Source organism: Elgaria multicarinata, chromosome 4 (genome assembly GCF_023053635.1).
Source record: "Elgaria multicarinata webbii isolate HBS135686 ecotype San Diego chromosome 4, rElgMul1.1.pri, whole genome shotgun sequence".
Taxonomy (NCBI): Eukaryota; Metazoa; Chordata; class Lepidosauria; order Squamata; family Anguidae; genus Elgaria; species Elgaria multicarinata.
This window is the reverse complement of record NC_086174.1, coordinates 144,736,084-144,756,121: the sequence shown is the minus strand read 5'-3', so window position 1 is coordinate 144,756,121 and position 20,038 is coordinate 144,736,084. Positions and strand designations below refer to the sequence as shown.

Below are 20,038 nucleotides of genomic sequence, written 5' to 3'. Positions count from 1 at the left end.
GTTTCTGTCCCGCCTTCTCCTCGTAGCCGGAAGGGGCGCTGCGTTTGCGCGGTGTCAGTCAGTCAGTCCGTCGGTTCGTCACCCGCGCGGGGCCACAACAGCCTTCCACGTGCACCCAAGCGGGCGTCCCGCGTGACTCCGGGCGGCCAATCAGGGAGCGATTCGTGGAGGACAGTGGCCCTTGTGCTTCGCGCCGCGCCTCTCTCGGGCGACGTTATAAAGGAGGCCTCGCGGAGAAGAAGACGAGCGGCGGAGGCGGCGTGTATGTTGGGGCGGCAGCAGCAGCAGCAGCCGCCGGTGAGTGGGGGATGCCGGGCGAGTCTTGGGGGGGGGGGGTCTTCCTCAGAGCTGCTCCCGTGGCAGGCGGGGCGGGGCGGGGCGGGGCGGGGCGGAAGCCTGAAGCCCCTGAGAGGAGGAAAGAGCAGCGATGAGAGGCAGAATACGGGGCTCCGTCCGCGTCGGGTGAGGAGACCAGAAGATGGCCACCAGTCATTCTCTTTGGGTTGTTTCTCATTTTAGTTAATTCCACTTAGAATAGACCCATTGACATGAATGGACCAGTCCCATTCATGTCAATGGGATTATTATTATTTATTACATTTATATACCGCTTCGGCTATGGGGCGGTATGTAAATGTAAATAATAATAGTAGTAGTAGTAGTAATCCCATTGACATGAATGGGACTGGTCTGGTCCAAGTTTATTCTAAGTAAGGCTAACATTGGGCGCTACTTAGTTTTTTGCCACCCCCCCTTCCCTATGGGGTCAGTTGTGGGTTTTTAAAAAATGGTTTAATAGGGACCGAACTGTGTGCTCAGCATTTTATTTTTCCTTAAACAGTTTTTAATCTTGCCCTTCAGTATAAGTTGCTGTCAGGATGTCTAACAAGCCCAAAATTTCTTTTCCCCACTTCACAGTTGGCGTCTGTTGGCTCAGGGAGCGTCATGGCGGGGTGGGGTGGGGGGTGGGGGGTGGGGTTGAAGCCAAGCCTTAGTTTAATACCCCAAATGTCATTTGCCACCTTGGCTCTTCTGAGCTGTCGAATCTGCCTCGGAGCGCGTCTTCTTCCCTCTGTAATTATAGGCGTGGAAGGAGGGAGAGGTTAGGCTGCTGCAGAAGTTGCTCTGTGAGGAGGAAGTGGCGCTCTGCACATACTTGGAGGCAGTTTCCTTTATTGGTACGTCACGTAGTCCACAAAATTCCATCAAAGCAGATATAGGGTGGGGTATGTGCTTTCTGGTGAGAGTTTACTTATGGTAAAGTTGGAAAACTAGTAAAATAAAAGGGCCCTGGATGGAAAGCTGATGAATTTTATGAGAAAGAGAGAGAACCTGAAGTGGACGAATGTGGCAGTAAATAGGCTGTGTTTCAGTTTTTGGTTTTGGTTTTAAAAGGGACAGTGTGGTGTTAAAGTCTGAAACTCGCCTATCTCTCCTCCTCTTCCCACCCTGAATTTTAGTTGTTTAAATTCACCTTGTATTTACTCAATGTTGAGGGAAAGAAAGACTATGTGTGTTCTATGTGTTATGTCAAATGTTTTAATTGGTGGCTTGGTGAGATTCTTAAATTTTACAAGGAGATGTTGGTTCTGAAATGTAAAGGAAGTGGAGAAAGTTTTAGAACCATTTCTCTTGAATGTTCTAGCAGTCCCATCTAGCTCAACATGCCTGAGCCACATGTCTTCCACATGCTTAATTAATACAATGCATATATATTCAGCCGCTACTTGAACTGCGATATGTGGCTTGCCCTATCTTCTTGGTTTTTCTACTTTGCAAAACTATTATCAGTCAGGAACACTTTATAGCTTGCATATCCATCTTTGCCTGCCAGGCTCTGCCCTTTCCCTACCCAGATATTGAATAGTATCACATGTATAGCTGCTTAAGTGGAGTAGCAGTTGCTCCTTGTTGGTAGTACAGTAAAGTGAAAGAAACTAGGAATGCTGTGTCTACAGATTTTTAAAAGCCAGTAAAGTTTTGGGGGAGAGTTCCCAAGATGTGGGAGGTCACTGAGAAATCCCTATCCCTAGTATTTGCTAGCTTAATGGCTCTCTGGTGGGTCACAAAGTAGAGCCTTTAATTCCTTGCACAGAACAAGTAGCGATTGATAGCCTTCTCCTCTAGTACTTCTGTCTTCGGCTTGTTAGCCCTCATCTAGCCTCATACTCCTCTGGCCCCTGTCCATGGTTTTAATTGCCTGCCTGGTATCACCCAGGGAGGCAGTTAAAGGAAGTGGAAAAGAGAGGCAAAGCTTATTTATTTATTTATTACATTTCTATACCACCCAATAGCTGAAGTTCTCTGGGCGGTTCACAAAAATTAAAATCATAGTAAGACAACCAACAGGTTAAAAGCACAAATACACAATACAATATAAAAAGCACAACCAGAATAAAAGCTGTGTCATCCACATCCTGATAGCACCTTACCCAAATCTCTAGATGAGTTCTTCCTGAGGTTCATGTCCTTCATGCTTTTCAACATCTACAAGATGGAACCTTGAGGCATCCTAAATGTCAGTGGCCATGGGGCGGAACAAAAGTGTGCCATTACCACTTTCTGAGCCTGTCTGAAGGACTGAAGCCACTGCCTCCAAGGACCATTCTGTTGAGAGGATCCAGAAAGATATGTTCTTCAGTGGCATTGAAAGCCACTGAGTGGTCCAGGAGAACCAATAGGGTCACATCCTCGCCCCGCCCAACATAACTCCATCCACCAGGACAGCTTCTGTCCCAAAGTCAGATTGGAATGGATCTAAATACTCAACATAATCCTGAACTGCCTGGAGCTGACACCACATCTACTCCATGACATTGCTCAGAAATGGTAGATTTGCAACTGGACAATAATTTTCTATAGCCAGTTGATCTAAAGTTTGCTTTTTGATCATTGGCAATTTTACTACTGCCTACTTCAACCGTATCTGTATATTAAGCCAAGCCCTGGCAGATTTCACCAACTAGGATGGGCAAGAATCTAAAGAAGAGGAGGGTGGTAGGCCTCATTCCTCCAAGCAGCTTGTCAACATCCTCGGGTTACACAAGCTGAAAAGTGTACATAACAAGACCAGATGGTGCCATAGCTACATCCATCTCAGATTGTCAAAATATGTATTTAATCCTTTGTTTCTGAAGTATAGTTCTTAAATTTGAATGATTTATGAAATAAGTACTTTTTGTGGAACTATATTGATTTTAATTAGCGAAATGAAGATTTCAGAAATCTTCGTATTTTTCTTCTGGTGTTTAAACTTTAAAAAGTTTAGACTTTAGAAACTGTCCCAGTCAGTTTGTGTTGAGCTTGATTTATAATAGAAAGTTTTAGTGTGTGTGTGTGTTTAATAGAATCTATATTATTATATTGCCATTGCATGGGTAGGTGTCAACCTTAAAAGACATTATCTCTCCTAATGCTGCTGGTGAGGCTGCAACGTAGTCAATAACACTGGTGTCTAGGTGGTTAATGAACGTGAACTCACCTTTCCTGTCCTCGGGGAAGGAGCCATTTAGGACTATAAGTCCAGTTTTAAAAATCATTTGGACAAACCTCTTCCCTTGTATATTTATTGTTGGATCCTTAGAACGTCTGTCATCTATAAATGGGAAGTCGTCCGGTATAAAGTAGGATAGTTGTTTTATTGCGGACCAGTCCGTATATTTAAATAATATTGTCCCTACCCTAACTAGTCATAACTTCTATCCACCCCGCTTAAAGGATAGGAACATTTCGGTGCTATTGTATGCAGACGACGCTGTTCTCCTTTCACATACGCAAGTGGGGATGCGTAGAATGTTGAGAGCGCTAAGCGTATATTGTAAGAATGAAGCCCTTCAGGTTAATTACAATAAAACCAAAATCTTAGTTTTTGGGGAAAGGAGGAAAGTATATCATTGGCAGCTAGATAGTCGCCCGCTTGATCAGGTGAATAAATATAAATACTTAGGAGTAACTTCAAAGCTCCGGATCCTGGTCTGAGCATTTGGGTGCAGCAGCCTCAGCGGCCAATGTAACAGCTAATTCTATTTTCCGCTTCGCAGCTGGTGCAGGAGGACAGTGGATAGCACCACTGTTACAACTGTTTAAAAGCAAATTATTCCCTCAGATTCTGTATGGAGCACCCATTTGGGCCCATGCAGATATCACACCATCAGCAGCAGTACAGCATAAATTTCTATCTAGGACTCTTGGAGTTCCCAGATCTACATCTAAGGATATTGTCTGACTGGAAACTGTATGTCACTCAATCCATACATTGACTCTAAAAGCAGCAATATCCTTCTGGTTAAAGGTAGTGTTTCAGTTGGCCTCACCATTGGTGCTGTCCACATATGACGATATGGGGAAGGATTCATGGGCAGACAGGATGAGACACTGTCTCCAAATTGGGCTTCTCGCAAGCATTCCTCCTTACGAGGGGGTTTGACGGGACCAAGGATGAGATTTCTAGAAGGCTGTATGACTGTGATATTCAGACATCTATGGCAGTGGTTGAAGTGAGGCGCTCAAATGGGCTCTATAAAAGTATCATTACTGCTCTGGGAAAGGCTCCCCTATATTTAACTTCTGGAATGCCACAAGAGCTGAGATTGCTATTTACTCGGTGCAGGTTAAATTCACTCCAGCTGATGGAGGTGAAGGTGCGCTATAAAAATCACCCTAGCGCCAATGTAGATTGCCCAGCAGGCTGCCCTAAAGCTGAGGATATGATTCATCTCCTAGTTGAGTGCCCAAGGTATGCGGAGCTGAGGAAACATTACCTTGAGCCTTTAATTCCCAGATTTAATTTCATGTCATCTAAAGGTGTAGTTCAAACACTTTTAGTTGGTACAGACTATTATACATCATTTAGGACTGCCAAGTTTGTACACCGGGCGATGGAGGTCCGGAAACTATTGATTGACTCAAACGATTAAATTCTAATAACCAATATTATATGTTGGATAACATTGTAATTATAACCTGGATGATTGTTATCCTAGTAACTCTCTTTTTTGTAGCACTTTTGCTGGATAGTGGCAAGCTCACGGCGGGTATATTATTGTCTCATCTGTTTGCGAATGGCCCATGCGGCTAATATGCAATAAAGTTTGTTTATATTGCCATTTTAAGACCAAATTCCTGTTGATTGAATCAAATGTGATCAGAAGAGACATGTTCTGAATTTCTCTAAGATTGTTAAGCTATGACTTTTAGAGGTGAATTTTGTTAAGCAGTAGTTTCCAATAGGTAGTGGGTTCAAAGAGTCTGTCCCAATTCATATTAGTTTTCAGGAGTCACAATGAGCCAGTGTGGTATAATTATTAAAATATTGGATTCAGGAGACCCAGGTCCAAATTCCCATTTACCCAGTGAGCTTCATGGCTGACTGTGAACTGGTTCCCCTTTTCAGCTTAGCCCAGCTTTTCTGAACGTGGTGCCCTCCATTGGCCATGCTGGCTGGGGCTGATGAGATTTGGGCCAAAATATTTAAAGGGTACCTAGGTGGAGAAGTTTAGCCTAACTTGTTTCAACTAGGGCTGTGCACTGCCTCAGATCTGAACCCTGGATCTGAGGCAGTTCGGGCGAAGGCTGAGATGGCCCGAAGCCAATTGGCTCTGAAGTTTCAGGCCTACTCGGTGCTTCGGAGCCGCCTCCAACCCTCCACCAGCCTCCTTACCTGCTGTCGCCAGTGCCATCTTTCTTCTGGCAGCTTCTGGTGCTGCGGCCGGAATGAAAGGGAGTAGGCTGCGGGATTTTAAGATATTGTGCGGCCTACTCCCTTTCATTTTCAGCGGCGGCACGCAGAAGAAAGATGGTGTCAGCAACTGAGGCAGCAGGCAAGCCCCCTTCCCCACTTATCTGCTGCTGCTGGACGCAAGTTGGCAGCAGACCCAGGTAAGCCCCCCTTCCCCACTTACCTGGGTCCGCCACTGGCTTGCGTCCGGCGGCTTCCACTCTGACGACGTTGAAGCCCAGAAGTAGGCTGCGGCCTACTTCTGGGCTTCAGCGTTGTCAGAGTGGAAGCCGCCGGACGCAAGCCAGCAGTGGCAGATGCAGGGAGGGGGGGGAGGGGTTTACCTGGTGCCTGGCTGAAACTGGGGCTGTGCAGGGACTCTCCGATCTGCCTCGGAGGGTGCACAGCTGGTTGCACAGCTTTGGCGCCAAGGCGGATCGGGAACCCCCGAGGCAGCCTAGAGGTGGATCGGGGCTGCTTCGGGGGCTCTGGATCAGCCTCCAAGGCAGATCAAGGGTGGGGGTCCTTTGTACAGCCCTAGTTTCAACCACTCACACTGGAGTAGTTGCACTGATATCTAGAGGAATGACAGACTTAGTCCTATAGGGACTTTTCCTTTGAAACTGCAGAGCTGAAGTGAAACCCACTAGCCTCTGCCATCATCCAGGTGTCTGTGGGATGCTGGGTTATGAGTGTCTGAATATGTCTGCTTAAACACAGGGAGGCCCACCTGTCTAGATCAGAGAATACTGCTGAGATTGGTACCTGAATCTTTTTGCTTTCATCTTATGACTCCTTTCTCCTTTTGTATCTTGTTTATTAGATTGTGAATGTAGAGGCAGGGATTTATTTATTTATTTTAACAAAATCTCTGTATAGTGCCTAGGGGGAAAAATAGGTGTGTTATAAGTGATAAATAACCTATCTCAGCTAAAGGGTAGAGGTGAGGATAAAATTTATAGAGATGCCCTATAAACTGCCTTGAATTCCTTTGGAGAAAGGTGTAGTATAACATATAAATAAACACAGTGGGTTAGATGCAGTCTTAGTAATACTTGCAGTAGACCTGTTGAAATCAGCCAGACTCTGTTCCCAATTATTTAAATTCCATTGATTACAGTGGGTCTAAGTGACTAAGGCTGGATCTGAACCAATGTGTAGACAATAAATTTACTATTTTCATATGGATCATGTGCTGCCCACCCTTAGTTTGATTGTCCAGGTAACCTGGAACACATGTGTTTTTTAAAAGTCTTCTAGAATCATTCTAGCTAGCATGTCTGAGATGGTTTCTAGCTTACTGTTAGGTTTTATTGGTCTTGAGTTGAATCCCCATCAGACCTTGAACTTGATTATGCTCAGCTGGACTCCGCTTCTTATTTCTGTCAGTTTTTTTTGTCACATCACATCCTAATTTTAGAAGCAAAATAGGATGTTCTGCAGTTCAGCCTTTTTATACAGTTGCCAGCTTTGTTTTTCCATTAAACAGTGACACAGCTAACAACTTTGAAAACACAGTGAGCATTTTAATTGAAAGGACTCTCGTATCTTTTCCCAGTGTGTGTTTTCAGAAATCTATTTCTTAAAGGGCTGTAGTAGAAAGGAGTGGGGAGTGGGGGGGTGAACTGAGGGAGGAGATAGTGTTGACAATGAAGCAACTTGTTTGTTTCAGAGTCTGCCCTTCTGTGGTCTCCTTTCTGGGAACAAGGTACAAAACAGACATGTTTAGGCATGTGTAGTAATTTGCATATGTAACGTATAAAAACGGTATAGGTGGGGATGCATGCCATTGTACAGACTGAAGTTGTAATTACCAATGTTCTGAGATAATGAATATCTGTGCAAGTGTTGACAACTGTAGAGAACAAAGAAGTTGTAGTGGGAGTTGGCAGCCTTGAAAAGCAGATTTCACATTTGTTTTAACTATTTATTTATTTATTTTAAAAAATTGTATCCCGCCCTATATCACTAAGATCTCAGGGTGGTGTACAGATAAAAACATACAGTATAAAGCAATAAATATACACAGTTAAAAACAAATTAAATCTTATAGCCTACCTTATGTGGTGGGTTCAATGCAATTTCATCAGAATATCTCTCTCCCCAAAGGTCTTATAATTAAGTACTGCCCTTATTATGAGTAAGCAAAGAAAGATAAACTAAAATTTTCTTTCCATTTGCTATCAATCCCATTACCCTAAAATAAAGTTCTCTTGACTTACATTTTATTCTTTTTACCATTTTATTCTATTTACCACCTCCTTCCTATTCTGAGACCACAAATGCACAACTAAAAGGGGAAATAAAAATACCCTAGAACACCACCACCTGCCACATCTTTTTTTAAAACAGTATAGTTAGTTCTTAATTGGTTTGCTATGAAATAGAAAGGCCTAGTCCTTGCTGAAGAAATAGATGCAAAAGGTAGAGGTTGTGGCCATGATAGTTCAACTGAGTTTCTTTTATGCAAAGCAATAATTTCATTATAGTACTTACCTTCTCTTGTAAAATAGTTCAAACATGACTCACATTTTAATAAATGTCAGAAGTATTTGGATAACCTTAGTTTACAAAGGCAAGTGCTTCGTTTAAGAGATGCACATTTGCCCCTTCCTTCTCAGTTATTGTCAGTACATATGAATGTAGATTAGCATTAAAACATTCATTCCATTTTTATACTTCTCAGTAGCCAAAGCTCTCTGGGTGGTTCACAACTACCAAACAAAAATATAATACAAAAAAATTCACATATAAAATTTAAAAATGTTTTGAAACAGCAAAAAACGCTTACAGTAATATACCAAGACCTGATAAAAAGCTGACATTTTAAAAAAAACATAATATGCTGTGAAATGCCTGGGAGTAGAGGACAATCTTAACCTGCTGCCAAAACTATTTATTTATTTATTTATTTATTACATTTTTATACCACCCAATAGCTGAAGCTCTCTGGGTGGTTCACAAAAATTAAAACCATAATAAAACCAACAGTTTAAAAACACAAATATAAAATACAGTATAAAAAGCACAACCAGGATAAAAACACACAGCAAAAATTGATATAAGATTAAAATACAGAGTTAAAACAGTAACATTTAAATTTAAGTTAAAATTAAGTGTTTAAATACTGAGAAAATAAAAAGTTCTTCAGCTGGTGACGAAAAGAGTACAGTGTAGGCGCCAGGCGGACCTCTCTGGGGAGCTCATTCCACAGCTGAGTGCCACTGTGGAGAAAGCCCTCCTCCTAGTAGCCACCTGCCTCACTTCCTTTGGCAGGGGCTCACAGAGAAGGGCCCCTGTAGATGATCTTAAGGTCTGGGCAGGTACACATGGGAGGAGGTGTTCCTTCAAATAATGCACCAAATGGAGAACTTCCTACCATTGGAGAGCTACCACTAAGAAGGCCTTCTCTTTTATTGCTGCCCTCTGAGCCGCCCTTGGGAAGGAAGGAGTTGTTGCATGGTGATGGAGCTAGAGATTACTTGAGCTCCTTTATGCAACAACTCCTCCTCTTGAGGGACCAGATCGCATGTGGAGAGAAAGCCCTCTCCCTAGGGTCTCAGTCAGAAATCTCAATCACATTCTTCCCATCCAAATTTGAAGAAAAAAGATACATTCTCAAAAGCCTTTACGGAGACAAAGGGAGAATAGAGGATACCTTTAAACAGGAAACAAAACTAAGCTTTTAAACTATTTAACCTGTTCAGACTACAAACTTGCTCCCGCATGACACTCACCAGAGAACACCTCGCAAACCACCACCTCTTTGTTGGGAAGAGAACCAGGGTCCAGAACACTTAACACATCAAGCTATTTAATAAATAAAATGTATGCATATATCAATATCCCTTATTCCTGCACATAAGGCAACTTCACAAATTGTTTATCTTAGGTTAACATCACCTGTTGTTTCCTTGGTTTTTCTTTCAATGTAATTTCTGTGCATTTTAAGGGGGAGTGGAAAGACATGTCTCCCAGTATGGGCAAATTTGATGATATCTTCCATCCTTTAATCCTGCCATTATTTTTTAGGTGATTATAAATCTTTATTAATTGAAATAACGAGAAGAGATTCTAAAAATAAAACTCATTTGATGAAAACTGTAAATAATTAAAACAGTTTATAGAAACTTTGCTATAATCCTACCAAAGCGAAGCACAACTGCCATGGATTCCAATGATAGTAATTTAAGCATTTTGCTGGATATTTAATTTAGATTTATGTATTAAAATTAAGAGGAAAAAAACATTTAAAGACCCCAATACACTATTTTTTTAAAAAAAGTTATCCTGAAAATGGCTGCTTTTTGAAGTTAAGCTTGTGGGAATATAGATACAAGTATAAATGGTCTGGAAGGAGGACTGCAGACATATGTGGGAAATGGAAATATATTAACTGTAGGAACCTCAAATCCTATGAACACTTATCAGCCTGAAAAGTTAGCATAAGAGTAAAGACTTGAAACTGTTCTTTCTCTACACGTTTTAAATTAAGTAAATAGTTGGGTAGTGAGACATCTGTGTATAAAAATATTAACCATGATGTTGCTGTTTTTCTTCCCAGGTGTCCTACAATGGCGACCACACAGTCTGTCTTCATATTTGCTCTCTGTATTTTAATGATAACGGAATTAATACTGGCTGCAGAAAGTTATTATGACATTTTAGGTGTTCCAAAAAATGCTTCTGATCGTCAAATCAAGAAGGCATTTCACAAATTAGCAATGAAATACCACCCAGACAAAAATAAGAGTCCTGGAGCAGAAGCAAAATTTCGGGAAATTGCAGAAGGTAAGTTGAATCCTATTATATTTTATTCAGTATTCATTGCAAGAAGAATATTAAGGCTAGATATAATAAATGTGTTCTGTAAAACACTTGGCATCTTTCAGATAGAGCTGATGCTTAGCTACTTGTGTTATGGTCTGTGTACTTACACCTCTTGGAGCTCAAGGGAACTAATAACAAATGAACACAAATCTTAATTCTACTCCAAGGAATAAAAAATTATCTACCTTCCACCTATGGTGTCCCTTCAGTCATCTTTGGAAACTTGTGTAAATACATTTTTATTACTATTTATTTAATATTTATACCCTGCCTTTTAGGACAATGACTTCACAGGGTAGTTTCCACCAGTAGATAAAAACAACTGCAGTAAAAAGAGAAAATGCAAATTAAGATTAAAGACTGAGTAAATAAACAACCTAAGGTCTAGCATGGGAGTGATCAAAGCAGGGCAGCTTAAGCATAACATTCAGAAATACTTAATTTTTTTGTTAAGAGTTCAGTGTGGTCATCTTTGAAAATGAATTTGCAAACTAGCTAAAAGTGGGCTAGATGGAACAACTATTTTTATTGTATTTTATATTATGGTTTTATACTGTTGTTTTATATTATGAATGTTTTTAATTTTTGTGAACCGCCCAGAGAGCTCCAGCTATTGGGCGGTATAGAAATGTAATAAATAAATAAATAAATAAACTATTAGGTGGATTCACAGTTGGCTACAGAATCGGACTCAAAGAGTACTTATCAATGGAACCTTCTCAAACTGGGGAGAGGCAACAAGTGGGGGTATCGCAGGGCTCAGTCTTGGGCCCAGTGCTCTTCAACATTTCTATTAATGATTTGGACGAGGAGGTGCAGGAAACGCTGATCAAATTTGCAGATGACACAAAATTGGGTGGGATAGCTAATACCCTGGAAGACAGAAACAAACTTCAACGTGATCTTGATAGGCTGGAGTGCTGGGCTGAAAACAACAGAATGAAATTTAATAGGGATAAATGCCAAGTTCTACATTTAGGAAATAGAAACCAAAGGCAAAGTTACAAGATGGGGGATACTTGGCTCAGCAGTACTACAAATGAGAAGGATATTGGAATTGTTGTAGATCACAAGCTGAATATGAACCAACAGTGTGATATTGCTGCAAGAAAGGCAAATGCTATTTTGGGCTGCATTAATAGAAGTATAGCTTCCAAATCACGTGAGGTACTGGTTCCTCTCTATTCGGCCCTGGTTAGGCCTCATCTAGAGTATTGCGTCCAGTTCTGGGCTCCACAATTCAAGAAGGACGCAGACAAGCTGGAGCGTGTTCAGAGGAGGGCAATAAGGATGATCGGGTCTGGAAACAAAGCCCTATGGAGAGAGATTGAAAGAAGTGGGCATGTTTAGCCTGGAGAAGAGAAGATTGAGGGTAAACATGAAAGCACTCTACAAATACTTAAAAGAGTGTCACACAGAGGAGGGCCAGGATCTCTTCTCGATCCTCCCAGAGTGCAGGACACGGAATAACGGGCTCAAGTTAAAGGAAGCCAGATTCCAGCTGGACATCAGGGCAAACTTCCTGATTGTTAGAGCAGTACGACAATGGAATCAGTTACCTAGGGAGGTTGTGGGCTCTCCCACACTAGAGTCATTCAAGAGGCAGCTGGGCAACCATCTGTCAGGGATGCTTTAGGGTGGATTCCTGCATTGAGCAGGGGGTTGGACTTGATGGCCTTATAGGCCCCTTCCAACTCTGCTATTCTATGGTTCTATGAAATGTAAATAGACTAACTAAGAAAAGTTTAGCCACCTCAATTACATTTTATTGGAGAGTAGCACATGATTAGAATAATCCAGGGTAATCTGTCCTGGCAACTAGCATTCTGAAATTAATATTTTTCTTTTACACTCTATTGGCATGGATGTTATTTTGAACTAGTTTGATTTTTAGAGCCCTTAAGAGGCTCTGCTAGATGTTTTCAAAGAATGCAATCCTGTACTCAAAAATCAAACTACATTGAGTTCAGTGGGACTAACGTCAAGGTAAATGCGCACAAGATTGCAGACTAAATCAATTCCTTAAATGAGGTTGTTTACTTCTCCTGAGTAATTTAAATGGAACTGATCTGGAAGGGCTGTAACCTGGTGATGCAAAAGGTCTTGGTAGGGCTTGGGACCCTGGAGAGTTCCTGATAGTTCGTGTAGACTCAATAGAAGCTAGATTGACCAATAATCTAAAATGGCTTTCTGTTTCTATGTTGCCTATATCACTCACAGTATCAGAGTGGTTCCCTAACTGGTGGTTTTAATTTTTGTGAACCGCCCAGAGAGCTTCGGCTATTGGGCGGTATAAAAATGTAATAAATAAATAAATAAATAAATAACTTGAATGCACAATTTTTTCTCAATCCTGTTACTTGGGAGCTTTTAACTGTTTTAATTGTTTTACTGCTTTTAAATTATATATTGTTTTAATTTGGTTCATGGTTTAATTTGTTTTTAGCTGTGTATATTTACTGTTTTATACTGTATGCTTTTATCTGTATGCCACCTTGAGATCTTAATGATATAGGGTGGGATATAAATGTTTTAAATAAATAACTTGAAATGGCTAGAAACTGAGCAGGCATGCTGAAGTACATGCTCTACTAAGCTCAAACTTTTCTTTCTGTCTGTGTTAACATATTTTAAAACGGCTTCTTGCATTGCTTTTACAGCATATGAAACATTGTCAGATGAAAATAAACGTAGAGAATATGACCAATTTGGCCACGCCGAAGGACGAAGAAACAATGGAAACTCTTTCCAGCAGCCATTTAACTTCAATTTTGATGACTTATTTAAAGACTTTGACTTTTTTGGCCAAAACCACAATACACAGTCAAAGAAACATTTTGAAAATCATTTTCAAAATCACCAGCAGGCTCACAGCAGGCAAAGACGTTCTTTCCCAGAATTTTCCTTTGGAGGAGCAGGAATGTTTGATGACATGTTTGAAGACATGGAAAAAATGTTTTCGTTCAGTGAATTTGACAATACGCAAAGGCACACAATGCGAACTGGAAACAAATTCCATGGATCTAGTAAGCACTGCAGGACTGTCACTCAGCGTCGAGGAAACATGGTTACTACGTTCACGGATTGTTCTGGACAATAATACTTCATAGTTTCTTTCTTCTGTCCTTAACTACTTTTTTCTTTTTACCCTTTGCTGCTAAATCACAGAGATCCTTCTGCGGACTGTGTGAGATTTATAGCTTAATCACTTTAACTGCTGAAAATAAACTAGCTAACCTGATAAATATTACCAGAAGTGCAACAAAACAAAATGGGATGGTGTTAACTTATTCCATTGGCTGCATAGAATGTCCATGTGGGGGGAAAATCTCCATGTGACAGTGTTAGAGTCTATTTTTAATAATATAGAAGCAAGGTTACCAGATTACCTCACTGTTATGCTTATACTTCACAGTTGATGAAGTGTTGAGTTAGTGGTACACTAGACATCATTTGTTTAAAGTGTTAACCTGTTGAGTGCTTGTGTGATGTTGTTTTTATTTAGCACTATGTTTACCTACTGTGATCTTGAGTTTGCAAGTTGCCAGTAGTGACTTTAAAATACAGTAAAAACAGATGGTTGGGCAATATTCTGAGCTTTCAGTGTTCTGGGGCAAACTGGTACTTTTGATTGTGGCAAAGCTCCTGCAGAAACCATATTTATTTATTTATTTATTTATTACATTTTTATACCGCCCAATAGCCGAAGCTCTCTGGGCGGTTCACAAAAATTAAAACCACAATAAAACACCCAACAGTTTAAAACACAATTACGAAATACAGTATAAAAAGCGCAACCAGGATAAAACCACACAGCAAAGTTGATATAGGATTAAAATACAGAGTTAAAACAGTAAAATTTAAATTTAAGTTAAAATTAAGTGTTAAAATACTGAGTGAATAAAAAGGTCTTCAGCTGGCGACGAAAGCAGTACAGTGTAGGCACCAAGCGGACCTCTCTGGGGAGCTCGTTCCACAACCGGGGTGCCACAGCGGAGAAAGCCCTCCTCCTAGTAGCCACCTGCCTCACTTCCTTTGGCAGGGGCTCATGGAGAACGCCCCCTGTAGATGATCTTAAGGTCCGGGCAGGTACATATGGGAGGAGGCGTTCCTTCAGATAACCTGGCCCCAAACCGTTTAGGGCTTTAAATGTTAATACCAGCACTTCGAATTGGGCCCGGACCTGGACTGGCAGCCAATGAAGTTGTAAAAGGACTGGCGTAATGTGATCTCGCCGGCCAGTCCCTGTTAATAACCTTGCTGCCCTGTTTTGCACCAGTTGAAGTTTCCGGACCGTTTTCAAAGGCAGCCCCACGTATAACGCATTGCAGTAATCCAAACGAGAGGTTATCAGAGCATGGATAACTGTAGCTAAGCTATCTCTGTCCAGATAAGGGCGCAGCTGGTATATCAGCCTGAGCTGATAAAAGGTGCTCTTTGCCACTGAGTTCACCTGTGCCTCAAGTGACAGTTCTGGATCGAAGAGCACCCCCAAACTACGGACCCGATCCTTTAGGGGGAGTGCAACCCCGTCCAGGACAGGGCAAACATCACCTCGCCGGACAGAAGAACCACCCGCTAACAGTACCTCCGTCTTGTCTGGATTGAGTTTCAGTTTATTAGCCCTCATCCAGTCCATTACCGTGCCCAGGCACTGGTTCAGAACAGCCACTGCCTCACCTGGGTTTGATGAAAAGGAAAGGTAGAGCTGGGTATCATCCGCATATTGATGACACCTCAGTCCACATCTCCGGATAACCTCCCCCAGCGGCTTCATGTATATGTTAAACAGCATAGGGGATAAGATAGAGCCCTGTGGAACCCCGTGGCTTAGGTGCCACGGCACAGAGCAATAATCCCCCAGCACCACCTTCTGGAATCGGCCATCCAAGTAGGAGCGGAACCACTGCAACGCAGTACCTCCAACTCCCAGCTCAGACAACCTATCCAGAAGGATACCATGGTCGATGGTATCGAAGGCCGCTGAGAGGTCCAGGAGAACCAACCGGGTCGCACTCCCCCTGTCTCTCTCCCGACAGAGGTCATCCCACAGGGCGACCAAGGCAGTTTCCGTTCCAAAACCAGGCCTGAAGCCCGATTGAAATGGATCTAGATAATCTGTTTCATTCAAGAGTGCCTGGAGTTGTCCTGCAACCACCCGCTCAAGCACCTTGCCCAGGAAAGGGATATTAGCCACCGGCCTGTAGTTGTTAACATCCTCCGGGTCCAGATTAGGCTTCTTTAGAGTGGTCTAATTACCGCCTCTTTTAAAGAGGCCGGCACCACTCCCTCTCTCAAGGAGGCATTTACAACCTCCTGGACCCAGCCGGCGATCCCCTCCTTATTTGATGTAATGAGCCATGAGGGGCAAGCACACAGGTGGTCGACCGGACTTGGCCAAGCACCTTGTCCACATCCTCGGGCCTCACTAACTGAAACTCATCCAATAAAACTGAACCGGACGGCGCTCTGAACACCTCTACTAGTGGAGCTGCATTAAGTGTGGTGTCCAATTCATGACGAATCTGAGCGACTTTATCTTCAAAGTGCCGTGCAAATTTGTCACAGCGTGCTACCGAGGGTTCCACCATCTCTCGCCCTGGCCCAGAGTGTAACAGGCCACGAACCACCCGGAAAAGCTCCGCCGGATGACACTGAGAAGACGCAATACTGGTGGAAAAGAACTGCCTCTTTGCCACCCTCACCGCCACAGAGTAGGCTCAATAGTGAGCTCTAACCCGTGTTCGATCAGACCCAGCACGAGTCTTCCTCCACCTGCGTTCTAGCCGTCTCCCCTCTTGCTTCATCGCCCTCAGCTCAGGTGTATACCAAGGAGCTGACCGGGCTCTGCTCAGAGGGAGAGGACGCTTGGGCGCGATCGTGTCAACCGCCCGAGTCATCTCTGCATTCCACAGAGCGACCTGGGCTTCGACAGGAGCACTGGCCATATCAGCAGGAAAATCCCCCAGAGCCCTCTGGAATCCATCGGAGTCCATTAGCCTCCGGGGCGGACCATTTTAATAGGCCCCCCACCCTTGCAGAGGGGAAAGGCCGCCGAGAGTCTAAACTTCAGTAGGAAGTGATCTGACCATGACAAGGGGGTAGATGTTAGTTCCCCCACTTTCAGATCACCATCCTCCTGCCCAGTCGAGAAAACCAGATCAAGCATGTGTCCCTTTGCGTGTGTTGGGCCGATGACATGTTGAGACAGCCCCATGGTTGTCATGGCAGCCATGAAGTCCTGAGCCGCTCCAGAGACAGCAGCCTCGGCATGGAAGTTGAGATCCCCCAGAACCACCATCCTGGGGGTTCTCAATACCAGGTCCGAGACAACCTCTGTCAGCTCAGGCAGGGAGACTGTGGGGCAGCGGGGTGGACGGTACACCAGCAGAATCCCTAATCTGTCTCGAGTACCCAACACACAGTACAGACACTCAAGATCAGCACTCGACTGAACAGGAAGCCTAGAGAGGGAGATTGTATTCCTATAGACCACGGCAACCCCCCCTCCCCGGCCCTCGAGTCTGTGCTGGTGCTGCACCGAGTACCCAGGAGGGCAGAGCTGGGTGAGAGCAACCCCTCCCAGTTCCCCCACCCAGGTCTCAGTGATGCATACCAGGTCAGCCCCCTCATCCACAATCAGATCATGGATGAGAGAGATTTTGTTTTGGACTGACCTGGCATTCAGCAGCAGCACCACCAGACCCGAGAGCAAGCTGATAAGGCCGCCAGGAACCATCTGGTTGGGGGAAGGACTAGAAGAGGGGATAGCTGTAAGGAATCTGTCCCCTCTTCTCATCTGGCCTGTTCCTCCCCCAGCACCATACCTCCCCCTACCCGTGACCACAGTTATGCAGGCACCCCCATATTCCCCAGAGCTCCCCAGGCATATATTAAAAATTATTTAAAAATTGATTAAAAGTTTTTTGAAAAATTGCTGTTGGTTGCTGGTCGGCTGGTGTTCTTCAAAACAGGGTGGCTCCTCTGTGCGTCGCCGAGGCGCGCGCCGAGGCACTGCCTCTGGCCGGCTGGAGCTTTACCTACAGTTTGGAGGAGGGTTTAATGTAATTTCTGCAAGTTCTTTCTGAATTCTTTTAGCGCTAGTTGAAAGTTTAGCAGCTGTTTTGCTAGAGATTTTCCCCTCTTTTTTCTTGGGCTGAACCTGTTCTCTTTGTTGATCTTGTTGAACACCTTCTCGCTGATCTCCATCAGAGCTGCCTCCACTAGTGCTTGGACTATCGTCAACTCTTTGTCCTTCAGTGGACATCTTAGATTCTGTGGGAGGAAGGGCGGGTGTGGGTCTCTGGCTCTCCAGCTTCGGTAGGCTGCGTGTCAATCCTTATCCGGGGTGGGGGTGAGGGGTGGGGGGTCCGCCCAGGAGGGGGTGAGGGGGTGGGGAGTTCCTCTTCGCGGCCGGTCACTGAGACATGCGCGCCCGCCGCTCGTCCACCCGCCCTCGACGGCGACTTCCCCAGCTGCTGCTGCATTTGTGGTAGAGCAATGGGTAATGACCACTATTGCCCTTGGAAGGGTGAAGAACTGCTGGTATACGGCTAAATGTGACATGATTTCTAACACATTCAATACGTGAAAGGATTAGGAAGGAACTGGAGTGTTAGCTGTGTACTCTCCCTTTGAGATATCCATTCCTCAGAATGCCCATCCTTTTACATCAGGGTTTAGCAACCTGTGGCCTTCTAGATGTTTTAGCTTATAACACCTGTCATCACTCACCATAGGGTATGCTGGATGTTAGAAGTTGTAGAGCAAAACATATGTGAGGAGAGTGCAATTTGCCCACTCGTCCATCTTTATACTCTTTCAAATTCAAATTGTTTTTTTTAAAGGCATACTTTTTTTGTTTTGATATCAGTAGATGCAAAATAAGCTTGGTAGAAGAGAGAGCCTAACTATCAAAAACCATTCTAATCAAAAGTCCTTCCAGGAAGGCTCGTCCACCTATTGGCACCCTCATTTCCTTTCCTTTCAAAGCTATCTAAATTAGTGTCCATCAACTTCATCAGGAGGGCTTTAAAGTTTTAAACTGAATCCTACAAGGGAGGGAGAAGTAAACTTGGAGGCAACAATGGATGAAGGCTTATGCACCATAACAGAACAGCTCTAATAGAGCCCAAAAATAGTCTTCACGCTAACATAGGGAAAAGGCCGGACTATAAGCACATGGTCTTCGATGTGTATATACTAATTCCCAGAGTATGGAAAAAGAACAGAACAAACTCAAATTCTTAATACATGAAGGCAAAGACGACTTGATAGGTATAACAAGCTTGGTGAGATGACTCCCATGACTGCAGTACAGCAATTGGAGGGTATAATTTGTTAAAAAAGAACAGAAGAAATAGAAAGGGAGGTGGAGTCATACTATATGTTAAAAAATATCCCAGCACAGAAACACAGGAGGATGAGCCTGGTAGCCCCATTGAGATCATCTGGATTAAAATAAACGGGGCAAGGAATAAATGAAGCATGGTAGTCGGGAGTCTACTACCGACCACCCAATCAAGGAGAAGATGAGGGTGAAACTTCAAAAAACAAATTGGCAGTGTTTCAAGGAAGTGTGATATAGTGGTGGGGGACTTCAATTACCCCAATATCTGTTGGGAGAAAAATTCTGCCAAAAGTGGCCCTTCCAAGAAATTACTGACATGTGGGACTTAAAACTTTCTCCTACAGAAAGTGGAGGAAGGAACTAGAGGATCGGCTATCCTTGACTTGATACTGACCAACAGGGATGACTTAGTGGATAAAGTGGCAGTTATGGGAACTCTGGGGGAAAGTGACCATGTCATACTTGAATTCTTGATTTTAAAGGAAGCAAAAGCAGTGTAGCCATAAACATTTTTGGTTTTAGGAAAGCTGATTTTAATAAACTCAGAACTATGATAAGTAAGGTCCCATGAGAAAAGGAGTCCAAGATGGGTGGGAGTTTTTTAAAAAGGAAATTTTAAAGGTACAATTACAAACAATTCCAACAAGGAAAAAAAAGATAAAGACAACAGAAGAAAACAGTGTGGCTCCACAAAAGCTTAGAGATGACCTGAAAACAAAAAAAGGACACATGTATGAAGTGGTAGGAAGGCCAGGCTCAAAAAGAAAAGTACAGACAGCACAGAAGTGCAGGAATGGCATTCAGGAAGGCTAATCCTGAATGTGTTGAGGCTAGGGAGAAATGCTAAAAGCAATAAAAAAAAGCTTTCTTCTGGTATGTGCATAGTAAAAGTCAGAGGAAAGAATTGTTCAACTGCTTAATGAGGATGGCAATTTGATAATAGATGACAAAGAAAAGGCTGAGGTGCTTAATTCCTACTTTGGCTCAGTCTTCTCCAAAAAGCGGGACTATGACACACGCACACACACTGGCAAAAGTGAAGTACAAGCTGAAGGGGCAGGATTGCAATTTGAGATTGATAAACAAATGGTCAAGGACACTTAATTTCTTTGAACGAGTTCAAATCAGCAGGGCTCGATGGA

At 43.2% G+C, this 20,038-nt stretch overlaps 2 protein-coding genes across 2 annotated transcripts; one reads left to right on the top strand and one right to left on the bottom strand.

Moving 5' to 3' along the window:
* Positions 1 to 199: 199 nt before the first annotated feature.
* On the top strand, positions 200 to 14,134 carry DNAJB9 (DnaJ heat shock protein family (Hsp40) member B9). The gene is made up of 3 exons (XM_063125867.1): positions 200 to 297; positions 10,281 to 10,507; positions 13,207 to 14,134. The coding sequence occupies exons 2-3, from the start codon at positions 10,291 to 10,293 to the stop codon at positions 13,644 to 13,646; spliced, it is 657 nt and encodes a 218-aa protein (XP_062981937.1). The 5' UTR covers positions 200 to 297; positions 10,281 to 10,290; the 3' UTR covers positions 13,647 to 14,134.
* Positions 14,135 to 17,582: 3,448 nt separating this feature from the next.
* Positions 17,583 to 17,933, bottom strand: LOC134398532 (ubiquitin-conjugating enzyme E2 E2-like). The gene has a single exon (XM_063125866.1). It carries the CDS (start codon positions 17,811 to 17,813, stop codon positions 17,583 to 17,585), a length of 231 nt encoding a protein of 76 aa, XP_062981936.1. The 5' UTR covers positions 17,814 to 17,933.
* Between the last annotated feature and the right edge of the window lie 2,105 nt (positions 17,934 to 20,038).